This window comes from Symphalangus syndactylus, chromosome 2 (assembly GCF_028878055.3).
Source record: "Symphalangus syndactylus isolate Jambi chromosome 2, NHGRI_mSymSyn1-v2.1_pri, whole genome shotgun sequence".
NCBI lineage: Eukaryota > Metazoa > Chordata > Mammalia > Primates > Hylobatidae > Symphalangus > Symphalangus syndactylus.
In genome coordinates, this window is record NC_072424.2 from 129,089,095 (window position 1) to 129,107,872 (window position 18,778).

Below are 18,778 nucleotides of genomic sequence, written 5' to 3' on the forward strand. Positions count from 1 at the left end.
TAATAGCACTAGTGGTGTTAATAAGAGGTAAAACCAGAAGAATGACAGCTCAATTTGATTTTGCTTATGTCATCAAATGACATTTCCAAAGCTTGTTTAAATTAGTACCATCCAAAACTCAGAATAGGTTGCTAAATTTATCCCCCCTGGGACTGGAATAGGCACTGGGCATTCCAGGGTGGGGTGGGTGGGCTTCAGTATCTACAGCCAGCTCTTCTCTTAGGGAGGAACCTGGAGTTCTGCAGGTCTGCCTTGGTGGAGGAGGTGGCCACAAGCTGTTTCTAGAAGACCCTGCGTTCCACAGATGAACACAATGGCCGCCCTCCCCCTCCATCAACTTGGGGAGCTGAACTGGGGCTGGCGGGTCTGTTATCCTCATCCACTACTGTCTTGTGATCCCCATGATTTTCTGGTCTCCAAGACCCTGCCCTTTGGCTGCACCTCGTGTCCTTTCAAGGCTGCATGGGGGCATCATGGAGGGCTGCAGAGGCACACCATTTACCCTCTCACAGATATTCAGAAAAGTCAGCTTGGCACAAGGCTGTCTTGAGAGATATGAATACAGTTTATTAAAAAAGACATAATGAGTGGAAACCACTATATATATCTATATATATATCTATATATATATATATATATCTATATATATATATATAAATTTTTTTTTTTTTTTTTTAGACGGAGCCTCGCTCTGTCACCCAGGCTGGAGTGCAGTGGTGCGATCTTGGCTCACTGCAACATCTGCCTCCCGGGTTCAAACGATTCTCTTGCCTCAGCCTACCAAGTAGCTGGGACTACAGGCACACGCCACCACGCCCGACTAATTTTTTGTATTTTTAGTGGACATGGGGGTTTCACCATGTTACCCAGGATGGTCTCAATCTCCTGATCTCGTGATCTGTCCGCCTCAGCCTCCCAAAGTGCTGGGACTACAGAAGTGAACCACTGCGCCTGGCCACCACCTAATATTTGATAATCAGTTTATATTGCTATTCCAATTTGTGTCATCTTTAGGTAAACATCTTCTGGCCTCCCTTTTTTTCCCTGTAAAAGAAAATTGAGGTGGCTGGGCTTGGTGCCTCGCACCTGTAACCCCAGCACTTTGGGAGGCTGAGGCAGGCAGATCACCTGAGGTTAGGAGTTCAAGACCAGCCTGGCCAACATGGTGAAACCCTGTCTCTACTAAAAATACAAAAATTAGTTGGGTATGGTGGCGCACGCCGGTAATCCCAGCTACTCAGGAGGCTGAAGCACAAGAATCGCTTGAATCTGGGAGGCAGATGTTGCAATGAGCCGAGATTGTGCTACTGCACTCCAGCCTGGGTGAGGGAGCAAGACTCTTGTCTCAAAAATAAAATAAAATAAAATAAAATAAAAATAAAATAAAATATAAAATAAAATAAAATAAAAAGTTGGGGCAAGATGATCACAGCATCTTCACAGAGTTCACTCATTTCATTCTCACAATCTTATGACCCAAAGCGGTTATCAACATCTTCATTTTATAAGTGTGGAAAACGTCACTCAGGTTAGAGCAACTGCCCAAAGTTCTGCAGACGAGAAGATACAGCAAGAAAACGACTCCTTGCCGGGCGCGGTGGCTCACGCCTGTAATCCCAGAACTTTGGGAGGCTGACGCAGGTGGATACCTGAGGTCAGAAGTTCGAGACCAGCCTGACCAACATGGTGAAACCCTGTCTCTACTAAAAAATACAAAAATTAGCCGGTCATGGTGGCAGGTGCCTGTAATCCCAGCTACTCGCCAGGCTGAGGCAGGAGAATCTCTTGAATACGGGAGGTGGAGGTTGCAGTGAGCCGAGATCACGCCATTGCACTCCAGCCTGGGCAACAGAACAAGACTCCATCTCAAAAAAAAAAAAAAAAAAAAAAAGAGAAAATGACTCCTCAAGCACTGCTCCACTACGCATCCGGTTCCTGTATCTCTTTGGGTAGACAAAGACGCAGAGATGACATGACATCATATACTCATTTAATTAAACGTTTATTCAATGAAAGGATGTATAAAAACTTACAAATTTGAGAACTCAACTATACATGAAATAGGATGATGGGATATTCAGTTTTTAACACATACATATAGTATAGCTATTAGCTATTCTCCCCTTCTCCTTCAGTCCTTACTTCTGGCTCCTGTTTTGTCCTGTGAGGCCGGCCCTTCCTTTATTGGCCTAACGGAAGATTAATGAACAGTTTTTACTGCTTTTGGGCCAATGGAGAAAATTTCAGGCATTAAAAAAGAAAAAAAACAACAACCAAAAACCTGGAGAATAAACATCTCAAGTTTTTCCCCAAACAGCAATTAGATTTTTTGTCCTGATTTCTCTTTGCCATTTATTTTTGATGCTTCAATTAATGTTGCCAGTAAACTATCAGCATTGACTTTTTCAGTCATTGAAGTTACTACATCTTCTGGTCACAAATTCCCCTGTAAGATGAATATTCCTATATCCTTTTCCCTGCAGTAGACACACTGATTTAAAAGTTAGTGTAAAACAAATTATTACTGGCAGCTGCTAGAAAATGGCATGTCATGTTCTATTCAGAAAGGCAATTTATAGAATACCACATTCAAATTTGATTTTTAAAACAAATTTGTCAGAAACTCAAATACAGCATTTTGTTGTTGCTCAACTTGGAAAGAAGCCAGCAATGAGATAAGGATGTGCATTAATTCACCTGTTTATAGCAAGTACCCACACATTTTTCTCTTACAAACACACAAACTCACAGCTTGTCATGTTGTACCCAAAAATTAAGATTGCCATCACATTATTACTTTTTCTCCTCTTTGTTTTGTTAAAGTAGATTTCTTAACTGATGATTTTTCTTAAGTGGACATAATCTCAAAGGATGCATTCTGAATTAAGACACCTGGAGGATGAATATTAAGAACGTTTTCTTGGGTTTAAAGTTTCCCCACACCTTCTAGATTTTGCATAGCACAGAGCCCAGCCGTATCTCTAAGAAGCACGCTGTATTTTCTGACATTGTTTTTCTGAGAAGACATTTTACCCAGGGAAAGTCATAATTTTAGCTTACCAAATTGGATTCCAGTTGTTTTATTATATACCCTTCATTAGTTCCAAGTATGCTTTTAAATAATCTAAAACCTCTCAAAATTTGAGTTTATAAGTATAATGACCATTATCTTTCCAATATCCCCTGAATGAAAGTCGATACATTCCAGGTTTATAATGCACAAAGCCTTTACAGAGGTGGGGCTGGGATGTGGAAAAGGGGAAGAGGAGAAGAGAACAAGGACCTGTTTGTATCATGCCATGGAGAACTACAGTTCTGAATTCAGGGAAGGGAGGGAAAATGGTCTTTGTAAAAATGAGAGTTTTTTAAAAAGATAAGTGACATTCAGTCTAGTAAGACGGTTTCCTGTTCCTTTTTGATGGAAGCTAACACTGGGTGGTCAGGCTCCGTTACTTCTGAGTCCCCACTGCCCAGGAGAATGGGTCGCCCTTCGTCTAGGGCAAAGACGTCCGAGTTCTGGTTTTGGCATGAATGTTTAACAACCTCATTGGGAGTGGAGAATGTTTTGTCACACAAGTTGCATTTGTAGGGTTTGTTCGTTTGCACCAGCATGTTGTCCATCTGACTCCCTTCCTCAAATGTGCAGAGTTCCAGAGTCTGTTTGTCCACCATGGTGTAAGTGTCGATACTCTGGTTGAGGCACACGTGGCGGGCAGCCTGGTTGGCCCTGCAAAAGCTTTTGTCACAAGTGCTGCACTTGAAAGGCTTCCCGGTGTGTATGTACATGTGTTCCCTCCAGTGGCTTTTCTGGATAAATTTGCGTCCACATATTGTGCACTCGTACTTCCGCCTCTTCACCTCCCTCTCCTGGTCGGCCTGCTCCAGGTTGTCAATGTCAGCAATGTCTGAGGGGGGTGGGGTTTCCGACTGCTGCTGCCCATCGATGATGGGAGAATCGGAGATGTGCTGCAGCTCACTGTCACTTATCATCCCGGCTTCAGGCACTTCCATAGCATCTTTCCCGAGGTCAGCTGCATTGCTACAGAGAGTCAGGGGGACACGACTTTCTCCCTGTTGGCTAGATGTGAAAGGTACTCCTGTGTGGATCTGGAGGTGTTCACGTAAGCTGCTCCGGAGAGTGAAGCGCCGTCCACACAGGTGGCAGGCATAGTACTTTGGAAAGCTCCCATTCCTCTTCATGATGCTCGGCTTGACATGGGCTATTGTGAGGGACGCAGGCTGCTCATCGGAGGAAGATGCTTCCAGATTGGTCTCCTCCCCGGGAGGAGGGGGAGGAACAGGAGTGGAAACAAGTTCTGGAGACAGCGAGGTCTGCAGGGGGTCTGAGGGAGTCATATTTGTCCGATTCACCTGGGCCAGATTTGAAGTCAGCTGGGAGAGCTGTGAGGCCTCAGGAACCTGCTCCTGGCTTATCCTGGAGGTCTGTGGCCGTGGATCTCGCCCGAGTTTTTCAGGTGCTGAAGCAATCTTGGTGGCTTGTCTCAACTGATGATCTGCAATCTGAATGCCATACAATGAAGAAGCCAGTGGGAAAACTTGGTCAGGGTGAGAAAAGGCTCCCTGGCTGGCGAGGCTGGCTTCCTGGATGAGCGGGTAGGCGTGCAGAAACTTGATGCCCTGTTCTAATCGAACCGGGTCGATGAGCTGAGGTGCCATCTTCCCAGTGTACATCAAGTGTAAGAGATAGCTGAAGATGTCGGGCTGTATATCAGTTGGTTTCAAGCGGACACACTCACTGAAAGAAACAAGTAAAAAAATACATGAGTAAATGCCAGTCTAGGTGTTAACATAGAGCCTGAGAAAAAAATGAACGCTTAAAAACAAAGGAAACAAGAACACTTCCTATCCTTGATTTTTAGTAAGTTTCATGAAAATGGGATGAAATAATCAAGAGACGAAGTTCACGTTAAAGAAATGTGATATCTTAATCCACAGACTCTTAGAGCAGTTTTTCTCCTAGTAAGCTAATTTTTTTTTTTTTTTGAGACGGAGTCTCACTCTGTCACCCTGGCTGGAATGCAATGGCGCAATCTCGGCTCACTGCAAGCTCCGCCTCCCAGGTTCAAGTGATTCTCCTGCCTCAGCCTCCCGAGTAGCTGGGATTACAGGCGCCTACTACCACGCCCAGTTAATTTTTGTATTTTTAATAGAGACGGGGATTCACCACGTTGGCCACGGTGGTCTCCAATTCCTGACCTCAAGTGATGAGACCTCCTTGGACTCCCAAAGTGCTGGGATTACAGGAGTGAGCCACCGCACCTGGCCAAGTTAAATTAAATATTAGGTATTCTATTTTTATATAGAACTCTAGGAGTTCCTTATCAAATGCCACCATCAACATCAGCACTGCTCCTGGGATTTACAGGGATTCCTTCTCACTTGATTGTCATTCATTCTCATTTTACAGGAAAGGATTGAGGATTGGAGGGGTTAATAACCTGTTCAATATCATGTAGTTAGTAAGTGGTGAAGCTGGTATTTGAAACAATGTTTGTCTAATTCCAAAGCCACCACAGCAAGATCCTTTAGAGAATCAAAACAATCCTGTATGGTAGATAAAGTGGATTTATTTAGTCCCATTTGACAGATATGGAAACTGAGGTCCCAAAAAGTTAAGTGATTTATCTAAGGCACCTAAAGCAGTTGATGATGCTATCAATTTTATAACTTTAGATTCTACTCCTTTTATCATTTCAGAAACATCATCCCTGATCAAGCAATAATGAAGAGGTTCCCAAGAACTCTTCCCAGACCATCAGTAGTAACAAATTCTAAAGCATCATTAGAAATCAGTGAGATCTATATCCACATTATCACAAGGTATATATTACGTTCCACTGAGTGGATATTCTATAGACAATGCATTTCAAATTCAAAGACAGCTTCCTTGAATGCTTTTAGAATTTATAATTTTCTTTTATTATACTACTTTTTGTATTGTAACTTTCTTTGGCCCTTTTAGCAATCATGCTCATTTGATTAACAAACATTTTCTTTTCTTTTCTTCTGTTTTTTTGAGATGGAGTCTTGCTCTGTCACCCAGGCTGGAGTGTAGTGGCGCGATCTTGGCTCACTGCAAGCTCCGCCTCCCAGGTTCACACCATTCTCCTGCCTCAGCCTCCAGAATAGTTGGGACTACAGGTGCCTGCCACCACGCCCGGCTAATTTCTTGTTGTATTTTTAGTAGAGACGGAGTTTCATCATGTTAGCCAGGATGGTCTCGATCTGCTGACCTCATGATCTGCCTGCCTCGGCCTCCCAAAGTGCTGGGATTACAGGCGTGAGCCACCGCGCCCAGCAACTTTGGTGTTTTTTGTTTTGTTTTGTTTTGAGACAGAGTCCTCACTCTGTCGCCAGGCTGGAGTGCAGTGGCACAATCTCAGCTCACTGCACCCTCCATCCCCGGGTCCAAGAGACTCTCCTTCCTCAGCCTCCCAAGTAGCTGGGATTACAGGCGCGTGCCACCAGTCCCGGCTAGTTTTTGTGTATTTAGTAGGGATAGGGTTTTGCCATGTTGGCCAGGCTGGTCTCGAACTCCTGACCTCTCAGGTGATCCGCCCACCTTGGCCTCCCAAAGTGATGGGATTACAGGCGTAAGCTACTGCGCCTGGTCATTTTTCTTTTTTCTTCTTTTTAATTTTGAGACGAAGTCTTGCTCTGCTGCCCAGGCTGGAGTGCAGTGGCATGGTTTTGGCTCACTGCAATCTCCGCCTCCCAGGTTCAAGTGATTCTTCTGCTTAGCCTCCCAAGTAGCTGGGACTACAGGTGCCCACGACCAGGCCCAGCTAATTTTTGTATTTTTTTAGTAGAGACAGGGTTTCACTGTGTTGGCCAGGCTTGGTCTTGAACTCCTGACCTCAAGTGATCTACCCGTCTCGGCCTCCCAAAGTGCTAGGATTACAGGAGTGAGCCACTGCACCTGGCTGACTTTGGTGTAAATTTTGTAATTCTTTTCTCATTCACTGTTGGATAGGCTGTCTTGTCTATCACTTATGAATGGTGACTCAACAGTAAGCCTCTCAAATTTGAAAGAACTGTGTACAGTCTCAGATGGCAAAAAAAGGACACAGCTGGGTACACCTTGGCCCACACTTTACGCAGGCCTGGAGGGAGGACTCCAAGGGGCCAGGGAAAAGAAAGTGGCGAGTCCCTGGGGTTTACAGCCAGGGATGCGAGGGCCCAAGGAGGTCTCAAAACATCAATTTATTTTGATTAAAAACAATTTTTTTTTAAGAGAGGGGGTCTTGCCCTGTAGGCCCAGGCTGGAATGCAGTGGCACGATCATAGCTGACTGCAGCCTCAGCCTCCTGAGTAGCTCGGACTATAGGCACATGCCACTACATCCAGCTAATTTTTAAACTTTTATAGAGACAGGGCCTCACCATCTTGCCCAGGTTGGTCCTGAACTCCTGGGCTCAAGAAATCCTCCTGCCTCAGCCTTGGGATTGCAGCGTTGGGATTACAGGGGTGAACCACTGCACGCAGCCTTAAAAAAAATTTTTTTTTTTAGAAGCAGAAGCACATGTGCACACATACACTTAAAAAACAGGTGGAGGCCGGGCGCGGTGGCTCATGCCTGTAATCCCAGCACTTTGGGAGGCCGAGGTGGGTGGATCATCTGAGGTCAGGTGTTCAAGACCAGCCTGGCCAACATGGCAAAACCCTATCTCTACTAAAAACACAAAAATTAGCCGGGTGTGGTGGCATGCAGCTATAATCCCAGCTACTGGGATTGCACTCCAGCCTGGGCGACAAGAGTGAGACTCCGTCTCAAAACAAATAAACAAACAAAAAACAGGTAGAATTTTTCAAAGTTCCTTAATGCACATTTCAGCCATCTCCATCCCTGACTGCTTTTATTTCCAGGCAGCTTGACCTCTGTCAATCACTCAGCTCACTATGCGCCAGACTTCGGTCTTTTCCCAGTCCTTTGCAAAGGACATAGTTCTCTACAATATACTTACATCTAAGTAGTTTCCAGATATATTTGACATAACATTTTTTTTTGTTTTGAAATGGAGTTTCACTCTTGTTGCCCAGGCTGGAATGCAGTGGCATGATCTCGGCTTACTGCAACCTCTGCCTCCCGGGTTCAAGCAGTTCTCCTGCCTCAGTCTCCCGAGTAGCTGGGATTACAGGTGCACGCCACGATGCCCGGCTAATTTTTCTATTTTTAGTAGAGATGGGGTTTCACCATGTTGGCCAGGCTGGCTGACATACTTTTATGTAGGAAAAAGATAAATATAGTTTTACTACAGCTATAAGCCCTTTGGTATAAACTTCCATAGTAATTTCTATTTTCAATTATTCCTTCACTAGAATTTTAAAAGAAATGATAGGCTTAAACAACTTTAAAAGGAAGGATTTTTGAATAACATTAGCATTGTCAGAAGGTTGCACTTAGGCCTCTCCCTCAGTGGTTTTATTTTTGATAGCTGAAAGCCTGTAGTCATCTGTGATTTAAGCATACCACTCGGAGTAGCAGACATAAGACAGGGACATCTCGTGGTAACTACAGCCAGAAATCTCCCTTGGAGCCAAACTTGAAAAAATTGACCGTATTCTCAGTCTATGTCTGAGTAGTCGGGCGGCAGTGTGTCGTGCCCCACAGAGGAGGTGCTGGTTGAAAAGTACGCCCCTGGCCTTCACCCTGAGTTTGCCTTGCCTCGAAGAGCTTGAATTCTGCACTAGGAGGCGGACAAAGCTGGCCACTAGGCATGTGTCACCTCTGATGCAGTAATACACACTGTTGCTTTACATTGTTGTATTACACAAATATCACACCTCCTTGTTAGAAAGCCATTTATTTACTGCCCTATACTTAAAGGTAGGTTTCTTCCATCGAATTAAAACTCATTACGTAGTATTCTTGCACTCCTCAAGATTAAAATTGCCTCCTTTTCAATACCATTGAATTCACTGTGCTGAGACTGCCCAGTACAAAACCCCTACTAGGCCTTAAGTCTCTGACACACTGGAGTTAAAGGGAGCATCCTTAGTATTGCCAGATGAGCCACCCCTCCTGGGTTATTCTGCAGTTGTCCCATCTGCTCCTCCAGACATTGATCAAGTGGCTATTCTATTGTGTGCAAATACTTCAGTCATACTGGGTGGTGCTGGCAAAGATTTGTAAAACCCAGTCCCTGCCCTCAAGAAACTTACAAGTGAAGAAGGGGGTAAGTACACACATAACAACATAGGGGAAAGGTGCACATTTGCACTCTTGTACACATATGCACTCTTATAAAGGAGCACAATTAAAGTGTTATGAGCCATGAGCGAGGACGTGGTCACTGTCGTTTGTTTTGTTTCACTTGACCGGGAGGGGTCATACAAGAGGTGCTGCATGAGCTGGGACTCAGGGAGTGGGCAGGATACCAGCAAAATGCGGTCCAGGTGAGCTGAAGCCACAAAAGTAGGTCTGGTTAAGGTGAAGATGAGGGGGTGGGGTGTCCCAGAGGGCCCAGTCGCAGATGAGGCTAGAAGGAGGTTGGGCTCCCAGCCTGTGGGGCCTTGGATGACAGAATAAGGAGCCTGCGTGTTATTTTAATATGCACTGGGCATCCCCGAGGTTTCTGATCCAACGAACAACCCAGTATAGTAGGTTCCTCATCAAACACTACAGTCAAAGCAGTGTTTGGAAATACGAATCCAATAGTAATGTGGAGAATGAGTGATGAGATAATGGAAGTGAGAAAGGAAAAGAAGTGACAAATGTGAAAGGTAATTTGAAAACATGATTTGGGGACTGAGTTAAGCTTGGGATACTTGAAGATAAGAAAATAGGCAGGAGGAACTTCGGAGAAGGCCTAATTCAGTACATCCTCAAAGACACAAAAGGAGATACTCAACTCTAAATGCCCAGCACACAGCCTAAGGCCTTGGGAATAGAGTTCTGAAGACAGAACAGTCAAGGCCAGAGCTATAAATTGAAGTTTCCAGCAGAGGCGAGATCTAGGAAAAAGACACACACCCATAGGAAGAGTGCAAAAGACAAAATTGACCAAAGGCCCAGGTTTAGAGGGCAGAAAAACAAGAGATATTCAGCTATAAAAATGCAGATGACAACCACTTAAGAAGGAAGCAAACAACAGCAGATGCTGGAGGACAGGATGCTAGAAGCCTGAGAGAAGGGCAGTGGTTTTGATGAGGGGTGACCTTTGAGAAAAGACTGCAGCAGAGTGAAGGAGGGGAGGAAACCACAGCGCACACCGATAGGAAGAGTGTGGGATGAGGAGACTGCAGGCAAGGACCTCGATCACCCTTTTAAGGGCTTTCATAGTAAAGTGAAGGAGAAGCAGCACCGTAACTCAGGCAGACAGCAGTGTTGAGGACGTGCTGATCCCACATGGGCTGGGGGCAGGGTGGGGGGTGTATGAAAACAGATAAAATAAAAAGAACAGAATAAAAATAGAGGAGTGGGGACTCACAGCATGAGGGGAGGGAGATCATTTTCCAGAGACACTGAGAGGCCCTTTTCTCAAGACAGGAGAGATAAGAAGAAAGAAACTGAGCAAAGATAGAGATGTTTTAAGACAGAAAAGAGGGAAACTAGAGAAATTCACGTCCTCAAGCTTCTTGTTAGAGGAGGGGACAAGAATAAATGCTGAAAGTCAGGGGAATACTCAGGGGACTGGGGCTGGAGGAATGAGAGATAGGGCTTAGATAATGAGTCCAGGAAAGATTACTGCTGGAAGGGTTCACTGAGGTTGAGTGGCTGGCTTTATAATGGACCTGATCTTGCCGGGCGCGGTGGCTCATGCCTGTAATCCCAGCACTTTGGGAGGCCGAGGCGGGCGGATCACGAGGTCAGAAGATTGAGACCATCCTGGCTAACACAGTGAAACCCCGTCTCTACTAAAAATACAAAAATATTAGCCGGGCGTCGTGGCGGGCGCCTGTAGTCCCAGCTACTCGGGAGGCTGAGGCAGGAGAATGGCGTGAACCCGGGAGGCGGAGCTTGCAGTGAGCCGAGATTGCACCACTGCACTCCAGCCTGGGCGACAGAGCAAGACTCCGTCTCAAAAAAATAAAAAAATAAAAAAAAATAATAATGGACCTGATCTTGCAGATCCTGACCATGCAGGTGACACCCAGCGAGGGCATCTGGAGGTGGAAGGGCTGTGTAGAGCTGGCAGGTCCAGTGATTCAAGTGCTACTGAAAGCACCTGTAACAAGAAGGGTAGTGGGGGCGAGTGAGGCCACAAGGGAGCAGGTCACCTAGGAGCTAGGAGAGGTAGAGAGACCCATGGTCTTGATGAGGGCCAGGCACATGGAGGTTAAGAAGTCTACAGTCATTAGGTTATTAGCAACCACTTTAGTTACCTGGTCTGATGGACAAACAACATCTTAAAGTAATTGGAGAATGAAGCAAGAACTGATTTGTGTGCCTTGAAGTATACATCGCCGATTGCAACCGTGCAGTCACACAGGAAACCAAACTCTCGCTGAGCGTTTAACTGTTGCAGTAGAATAAGTCCATGGTTGGCCAAATCCATTTTTTAAAAAATCTGCAAAGCAAACAATTTTATTTTTAAGAAGGTGATTCACAAATAAGAATGTGTCCTTTATAGTCACCAACAGTCATGATCATAGCTAACATGTCATCATAGCTAACGTGTCAGGCACTGCTAAAAACGTTACACAGATTAACTCATTTAGTCTTCCTAACAGTCCTCTGAAGTAGTTATGTCATTATGCCTTTAAAAAAAAAAAAAAAAAAATGATGCCATTTAAAGTAAATTAGGGAGTTATGTGATTTGCCCAAGCTCACACAGATGGTAATGGAGAGGCCAGGAAATGAACTCAGGTGGTCTGCCTTTAAGCATCAAGTCCTGGAGACAGACAGCAAATATCTTGGACCATCGAGTCTTTTAGTTTAAAATTCCAAATGCAAATGGAGTCTTTTAGTTTAAGATTCCAAATGGAAATTCTAATGATGCATCAGAGTTAGTCAATTCTTCCACAGAGATAGATAAATTAAGGTCTGGGGCAGGGTCCCAGCAGGGCAGGGTGAGAATCAGTAAGTCTGAGGGCCAATAGTCCAGCTCCTGCTGCGTGCTCCTGCTGCTGATGTAACAGCCCCATCACCCCTGACCCTTAGCACTTATGGAGGAAGTGGGGTTGGGGCTCTGCTTCCTTCCTTGTGGAGGGAGGAAACGGGTCTTGAGAAGTGTAAGTAATTTGCCCCAGGCCTTCTAGCCAAAAGGTGGGAGGATCAAAATTTAAATGTGAATGTACTGATTCCAACTTCTGTGATTTTCATTATTCACACTTGACCCTAGCAAACCCCACTGGCCTGAGTCTATTTATAATTGAGAGGCTGCCTGACATTGCCTGGTTCATCAAATCACTAGACTGCTCCTTTTCCACAAAGAGCATATATAAAAGCCCATTACACACAGACCAACATTATATTTAACATTATACTTAATGGTAAGAAAGGGTGAATGCCTTCTCCATAAGATTGGGAACAAGGCAAAGATGTCCCCTCTCGGTATTCAACATAGCACTGGAAGTTCTAGCTCATGCAACAAAGCAAGACAGGAAATAAAAAGCATATAGAAAAAAAAATAAAATTGCACTATTTGCAGATGACATGATTGTAACACAGAAAGTCCCAAGGCATCTATTTAAAAAAAAAAAAAAAAAAAGGCCAGACGTGGTGGCTCACGCCTGTAATCCCAGCACTTTGGGAGGCGGGCGGATCACGAGGTCAGGAGATCGAGACCATCCTGGCCAACACGGTGAAACCCCGTCTCTACTAAAAAAAAAAAAAAAAATACAAAAAATTAGCTGGGCGTGGTGGTGGGCACCTGTAGTCCCAGCTACTCGGGAGGCTGACGCAGGAGAATGGCGTGAACCCAGGAGGTGGAGCTTGTGGTGAGATCACACCACTGCACTCCAGCCTGGGTGACAGAGCAAGACTCCGTCTCAAAAAAACAAAACAAAACAAAAAAAACCTTGTAGAACTAATAAATGAGTTTGGCAAGTCATAAACATACAAAAAAAATCAGCTGTAATTCTATATACTAGCAATGAACATGTGGACTGAATTAAAAAGATAATACCATTTAAAATCATTCAAAAAATGAAATACATGGGTGTAAATCTAACAAAACGTGCAGGACTTGCATGTTGAAAACTATAAAACACTGGTGAAAGAAATAAAAGATCTAAATAAACAAACAGATATACTATGATTATGGATAGGAAGACTCAACATGGGTTAAGATACCAATTTTCCCAAACTGACATACAGGTTTGACGCAATTCCTATAAAAATCCCAGCAACATTTTTTTGTAGAAATAGACAAAATTATTCTAAAATGTACATGTAAAAGCAAAGGAAATAGAATAGCTAAAATTATATATATATATATATATATATATATATATATATATATTTAGACAGAGTCACTCTTGTTGCAGGTAGCAGTGCAGTGGCACAGTCTCAGCTCACTGCAACCTCCACCTCCTGGGTTCAATCAATTATCTTGCCTCAGCCTCCCTGGGGTAGCTGGGATTATAGGCACGCACCACCAAGCCTGGCTAAGTTTTTTTGTATTTTTAGTAGAGATGGGGTTTCACCATGTTGGCTAGGCTGGCCTTGAACTCCCGACCTCAGGTGATCCACCTACCCGGCCTAAAATAATTTTTAAAAAAGAACCATAAAGTGAGAGAAACCAGTCTACCCAATTTCAAGATGTAGTATATTGCTATAGTATTCAAGACTGTGTGATATTGGCAGAGGGACAGACAAGTGAATCAATAGAACAAAACTGTGAACCCAGAAGTAGACATACATAAATATGCACAATTGATTACTGACAAAGGCACAAAAGTAATTCAGTGGAGGAAGAATAAGCTTTTCAACAACTGGTGCACAATCTACTGGACTTCCACAGGCAAAAAATAAAAAAGAAAAAGAAACTTGACACTTAAGTCTCATACTTTATATAAAAATCAACTCAAAATGGATAACGAACTTAAATGTAAAACACAAAACTATAAAACTTTTGGAAAAAACATGTAAGAAAATCTAAAATCTAGGGCTAGTCAAAGAGTTTTTACACTTGACATCAAAAGCAGAATCCATAAAATGAGAACTTGATAAACTGGATTTCATCAAAATTAAAAACTTTTGCTCTCTGAAAGACCTTATTGAGAGGATGAAAACACAAGCTCAAAGACTAGTAGTCAATATTTGAAAACTTTTGCAAACTAGTCCTTTGACAAAGGATTAGTAACTGGAATATATAAAGAACTTTCAAAACTCAACAGTAAAAAAAAAAATCAACTCACAAAATATGTAATAGACTTGAAGAGACATTTCACCAAAGAGGATATACAGATGACAAGGCAAATAAACACATGAAAAGATGTTCGAAACCACTAGCCACTAGGGAAAAGCAAATTAAAACCACAGTATCACTGTGCACCTATTAGAATGGCTAAAATAAGAAACAGTCACAACACATGGTGGCAAGAGTGTGGAGAAGCCGGATCATTCATATGCTGCTGGTAGGAATGTAAAATGGTACAGCCACTCTGGAAACGAGTTAGCAGTTTCTTAAAAAACTAAAAATGCAACTACCACATGACCCAGCAACTGCACTCCTGGACGTTTATCCCAGAGGAATGAAAACTTATGTTCACACAAAAACCTGTACAGGAATGTCCATAGCAGCTTAATTCCTAATAATCAAAAACTAGAAACAACTCAGATGTCCTTCAATGACTAAATAAACACACTATAGTATGCCCACACAGACGAAAACTACTCAGCCATAAGAAGAAATGACCTACTGATAACGTACAACAACTTGGGTGAATTACACTCAGCGAAAAAAGCCAATCCCAAAATATTATATACGGTATGATTACACTGATACAATATGTGTGAAAATTATGGAAATGGAGAACAGATTAGTGGTGGGGGGGTGTGGGGTAGTGGGGGGGCATGGCTATGGAAGGGCAACATGAGGGATCCTTGTGGTGATGGGAATGTTCTGCATGTCAAAATCCCGGCTGTGATACTATAGTTTTGCAAGATGTTTCCATTAGGGGAAACTGGGTAAAGGGTATATGGGATCTCTATTATTTCTTGCAGCCGCATGACTCTGTAATGATCTCAAAATAAAGTTCAATTTTTTTTTTTTTTGAGACAGAGTTTCGCTCTTGTTGCCCAGGCTGGAGTGCAATGGCACCATCTCAACTCACTGCAACCTCTGCCTCCCGGGTTCAAGCGATTCTCCTGCCTCAGCCTCCTAAGTAGCTGGGATTACAGGTGCCCGCCACCATGTCCGGCTAATTTTTTTTTTTTTTTTTTTTTGAGATCGAGTCTCGCTCTATTGCCCAGGCTGGAGTGCAGTGGCATGATCTCGGCACACTGACACCTCCGCCTCCCGGGTTCAAGGGATTCTCCTGTCTCAAACTCCCGAGTAGTTGGGACTACAAGCGCCCGCCACCATGCCCAGCTAATTTTTTGTATTTTTTAGTAGAGATGGGGTTTCACCGTGTTGTTAGCCAGGATAGTCTTGATCTCCTGACCTCGTGATCCGCCCACCTTGGCCTCCCAAAGTGCTGGGATTACAGATGTGAGCCACCGTGCCCGGCCAAGTTAAATTTTTAAAAGCCTACTACACATTAATTGACTAAATTTTAAAAAAGTGAGTATGCTTAACTTCAGAGTTAAGAATGCACTATAGATAATGCACTATCAATAAGCTTTAAAAAAATCAAAGCAGACTCACAGCAATTTTAAAAATTATTTATTTATTTATTTTTAGACTAGTCAAGTGCAGTAGTGAGAAGGGGGAATAAAGTAGAACAAGGCATTTGATCTGTAACCAAACAATCGAGATAACACACTGTCTTCACATCAGCCATCCACAGCAATTCTTAATCAGCAGGTACTGGACTCCCTACTCTCCCTTCCTGCTCTAGGGATGTTCAGGCAGATTCAGAAATTAACAAATATGCCCTAAAATAGACAAATGTAATGGAATAATATTTTAAGAGACTGATCAGGTCACAAATCAAGAATCCAGAATGTCAAATTTCATATTTTCTATCATGAGTCATATCTAAGCACGAGATAGAAGAGTCATCCAATTTTGCAAATCATTTGGGTATAAAGACCTAGACTGTTGTCTCATGCAAACAGATGGTATGGATCAGTTTCCCCACTACTTTCTGTGTATGTCAGAGAAGGTGAAAGCACTCAGGTTAGGAAGGAGAGGCACAGAAAAGGCATGGGGTTCATGATGAAAGCCAGAGAACTGCTGGGTTGCAAAAGCAACCTGGATTACAGAGAAACATCACTCTAACCTGACCTCCACCAAGACATAACTTAGAAGCTTGTCTTCAAGGTTATTCTCTGTAAAGTGCCAGAATACTTCCTTTTCCATCTTACTAACCTACTTTTCTCATTTAAAAAGTATCCTCTGAGACCCAACTGTGATACGCTCCCTGCCACATCCTCTGACTCTGATCATGCTGATCATATTTAGGCAGCTTGAGGTCCCACAGCTTCAGGTGTCACACTCATCAACAGTAGCTTCAAGTACAGGAAAACATTACTATTTATCCCTTGATGATAATGATGAGAATTGTTTCTTATGGAGTGCTACTATTGGCCATCATTTACATATGCTATTAATTTAATTTCACATCAACTTATTTGAGATATTTGAAGTATTGCTGCCCACATTTATAAACGAGGAAATAGGGTTAGAGAGGGTAGGTGGCTTGCCCAAGCTTATAGAACCAGTACATTCAATAAGTAGGCTTTAAACTGGGATTCACTTGGTTAGTTGGAATGTCCTACCTGAAAGTGTGTGTGTTTGTTTTAAATTAATATTATTATTTGCTGCTGCTTTTAAGTACATATACTTATTATAAAAGATTCAAATATTATGGACACACAAAATGTGAGATTTTTCTATCCACCTCTACCGTAACTCTTTTCTCCATACTCTAGTTAATACTTGGTATTCTTCGCCAATATGGCTTTTTCACTTTGTATGCCTTTAATGATGAAGTAAAGCTTATTTTTATATTTATTGACCATTTGTATTTCCTTTAGTATCTTTTCATGAGCTCTGCCCATTTTCCTATTCGATTGTCTTTTTCTTACCAATTTAATAAAAGCAGGCCAGGTGTGGTGGCTTGTGCCTCTAATCCTAGCACTTGGGGAGGCCAAGGTGGGAGGACTGCTTAAGCTCAGGAGTTCAAGACCAGCCTGGGCAACATGGAGAGACCCCCATCTTTATGAAAATTTTAAAAAATACCCAGGGATGGTGGCACACACCTGTGGTCCCAGCTACTCTGGAAGCTGAAGTGGGAGGATCACTTGAGTCCAGAGGGCTGAGGCTGCAGTGAGCCGTGTTAGCGTGCACTCTAGCCTGTCTTTAAAAAAAAGAGAGAAAAGAAATCTATAAAACTCTTTGTATATAAGGGAAATAGGCCCTGTGTCACATATGTTCTAATAATTTTCTTTCTTTGCATTTGTTTATAGAGATTTTGACAAATACAATTTTATGTTTTAATGCCATCAAATTTGTCAATATTTTATAGGAGGATTTTGAGGTTTTGGTTTTTACATGAATGGGTATATATTATGTCCTTCGATACAGCAAACTATATGGCTCCCTCTCTTTCCAGACTAACATAAGCATTCTATTCAGACCATAAGAATGAAGTCATGATAGAAAAGCTCAATATTTTTTAAGGGAGTCTACCAGTTATTTTAGAATCTCAATTTAGGAATTTAAGAGAGTCTACTAGTTATTTTAGAATGTCAATTTAGGAACATCCCCTAGATCAGGAAACACACTGAACATAAGTATTCAAATACAGAGGAAAGAATACATGTGCATGACTCAGAGAAATGAAAAAAACAAAAAAGCAGAAAAACAGAACAAGTCGCATGTTCAAAATTCACAAGGGGGAAAATTCACACAGATCAACTTGAAAAAAATCTTATTTTGGAGACCAAAAAACCTTTCTCAAAAAGAGAACCAAAACCAAAACCCCTAGAGTGTTCCATATGTGAGCTGCCTGAGGAAATGGGGCAAAAGGGTGGAGAAGGTACTATGGGCTCCACCCTGGCCCCTGCCCAGCGACAGTACTGGCTTTTCCTAAATCTTTCTTTCCTCTTTTCTCATCACGGCCTCCCTTCATACTCATTTCCATGAGGCTTAACTGGCCCAAAATACGCCAGCTAGGGCCCTGGCATCCTCGTGGATGGCTTGGCTGAGGCCGCCCCTCTTTTGTGGGAATGGCTGTCTGCTTGCTCTTCCCACCTCCAGGCCAGCTCCTTCCCGGCTCTGCTCACCAAGGTCACCAAGAACCTTGTTCCCCAGCCTCAGGGACTCAGTGGCTTACTCAGCCTCTTGGCAGCATTTTGTACTCTTCCTCCCGCTCTGATAAATCTTTGGTCTCCGGTTTTCAGGCTGCTGCTCTCTGGTTTTCGACTCACCACAGGCTGTTCTATTTTAATCCCCATCCAGGGGTTCCACTTGCTGGTCTCCTCTGCGCCTGGTCCCCAGCCCACTCCTCATTCTGTAGCCTCTCTTTGGTGATCTCTTTCACTTCTCCTTGGCTGTCCCCCAGGAACCCTAAACTTGATTTAGGTAAAACTCAACTCAATTCCTCCCTGTCCTCTCACTGCCATTTACCCCAAAGGACAATAAAAACCAGGTACACAAATCTGCTCCCTCTGTATTCCCTGGCTCAGTGCAGGGCCCTTCTT

At 43.2% G+C, this 18,778-nt stretch overlaps 1 protein-coding gene across 3 annotated transcripts in view; it reads right to left on the reverse strand.

Annotated features, from left to right (window-relative positions):
• Window positions 1–1,983: 1,983 nt before the first annotated feature.
• The window catches only part of ZBTB2 (zinc finger and BTB domain containing 2), a 28,066-nt gene continuing 11,271 nt past the window's right edge, over window positions 1,984–18,778 (reverse strand). For 2 of the 3 annotated variants that reach the window (XM_055267525.2, XM_055267531.2), the window contains exons 2-3: window positions 11,347–11,531; window positions 1,984–4,756 (exon numbers count right to left, since the gene is read on the reverse strand). In XM_055267525.2, coding sequence (XP_055123500.1) covers window positions 3,385–4,756; window positions 11,347–11,519 — 1,545 coding nt within the window. In that variant the 5' untranslated portion in view covers window positions 11,520–11,531 and the 3' untranslated portion in view covers window positions 1,984–3,384. The remainder of the gene's footprint in view (window positions 4,757–11,346; window positions 11,532–18,778) is intronic. The other variant, XM_063632374.1, reaches the window with a different exon arrangement.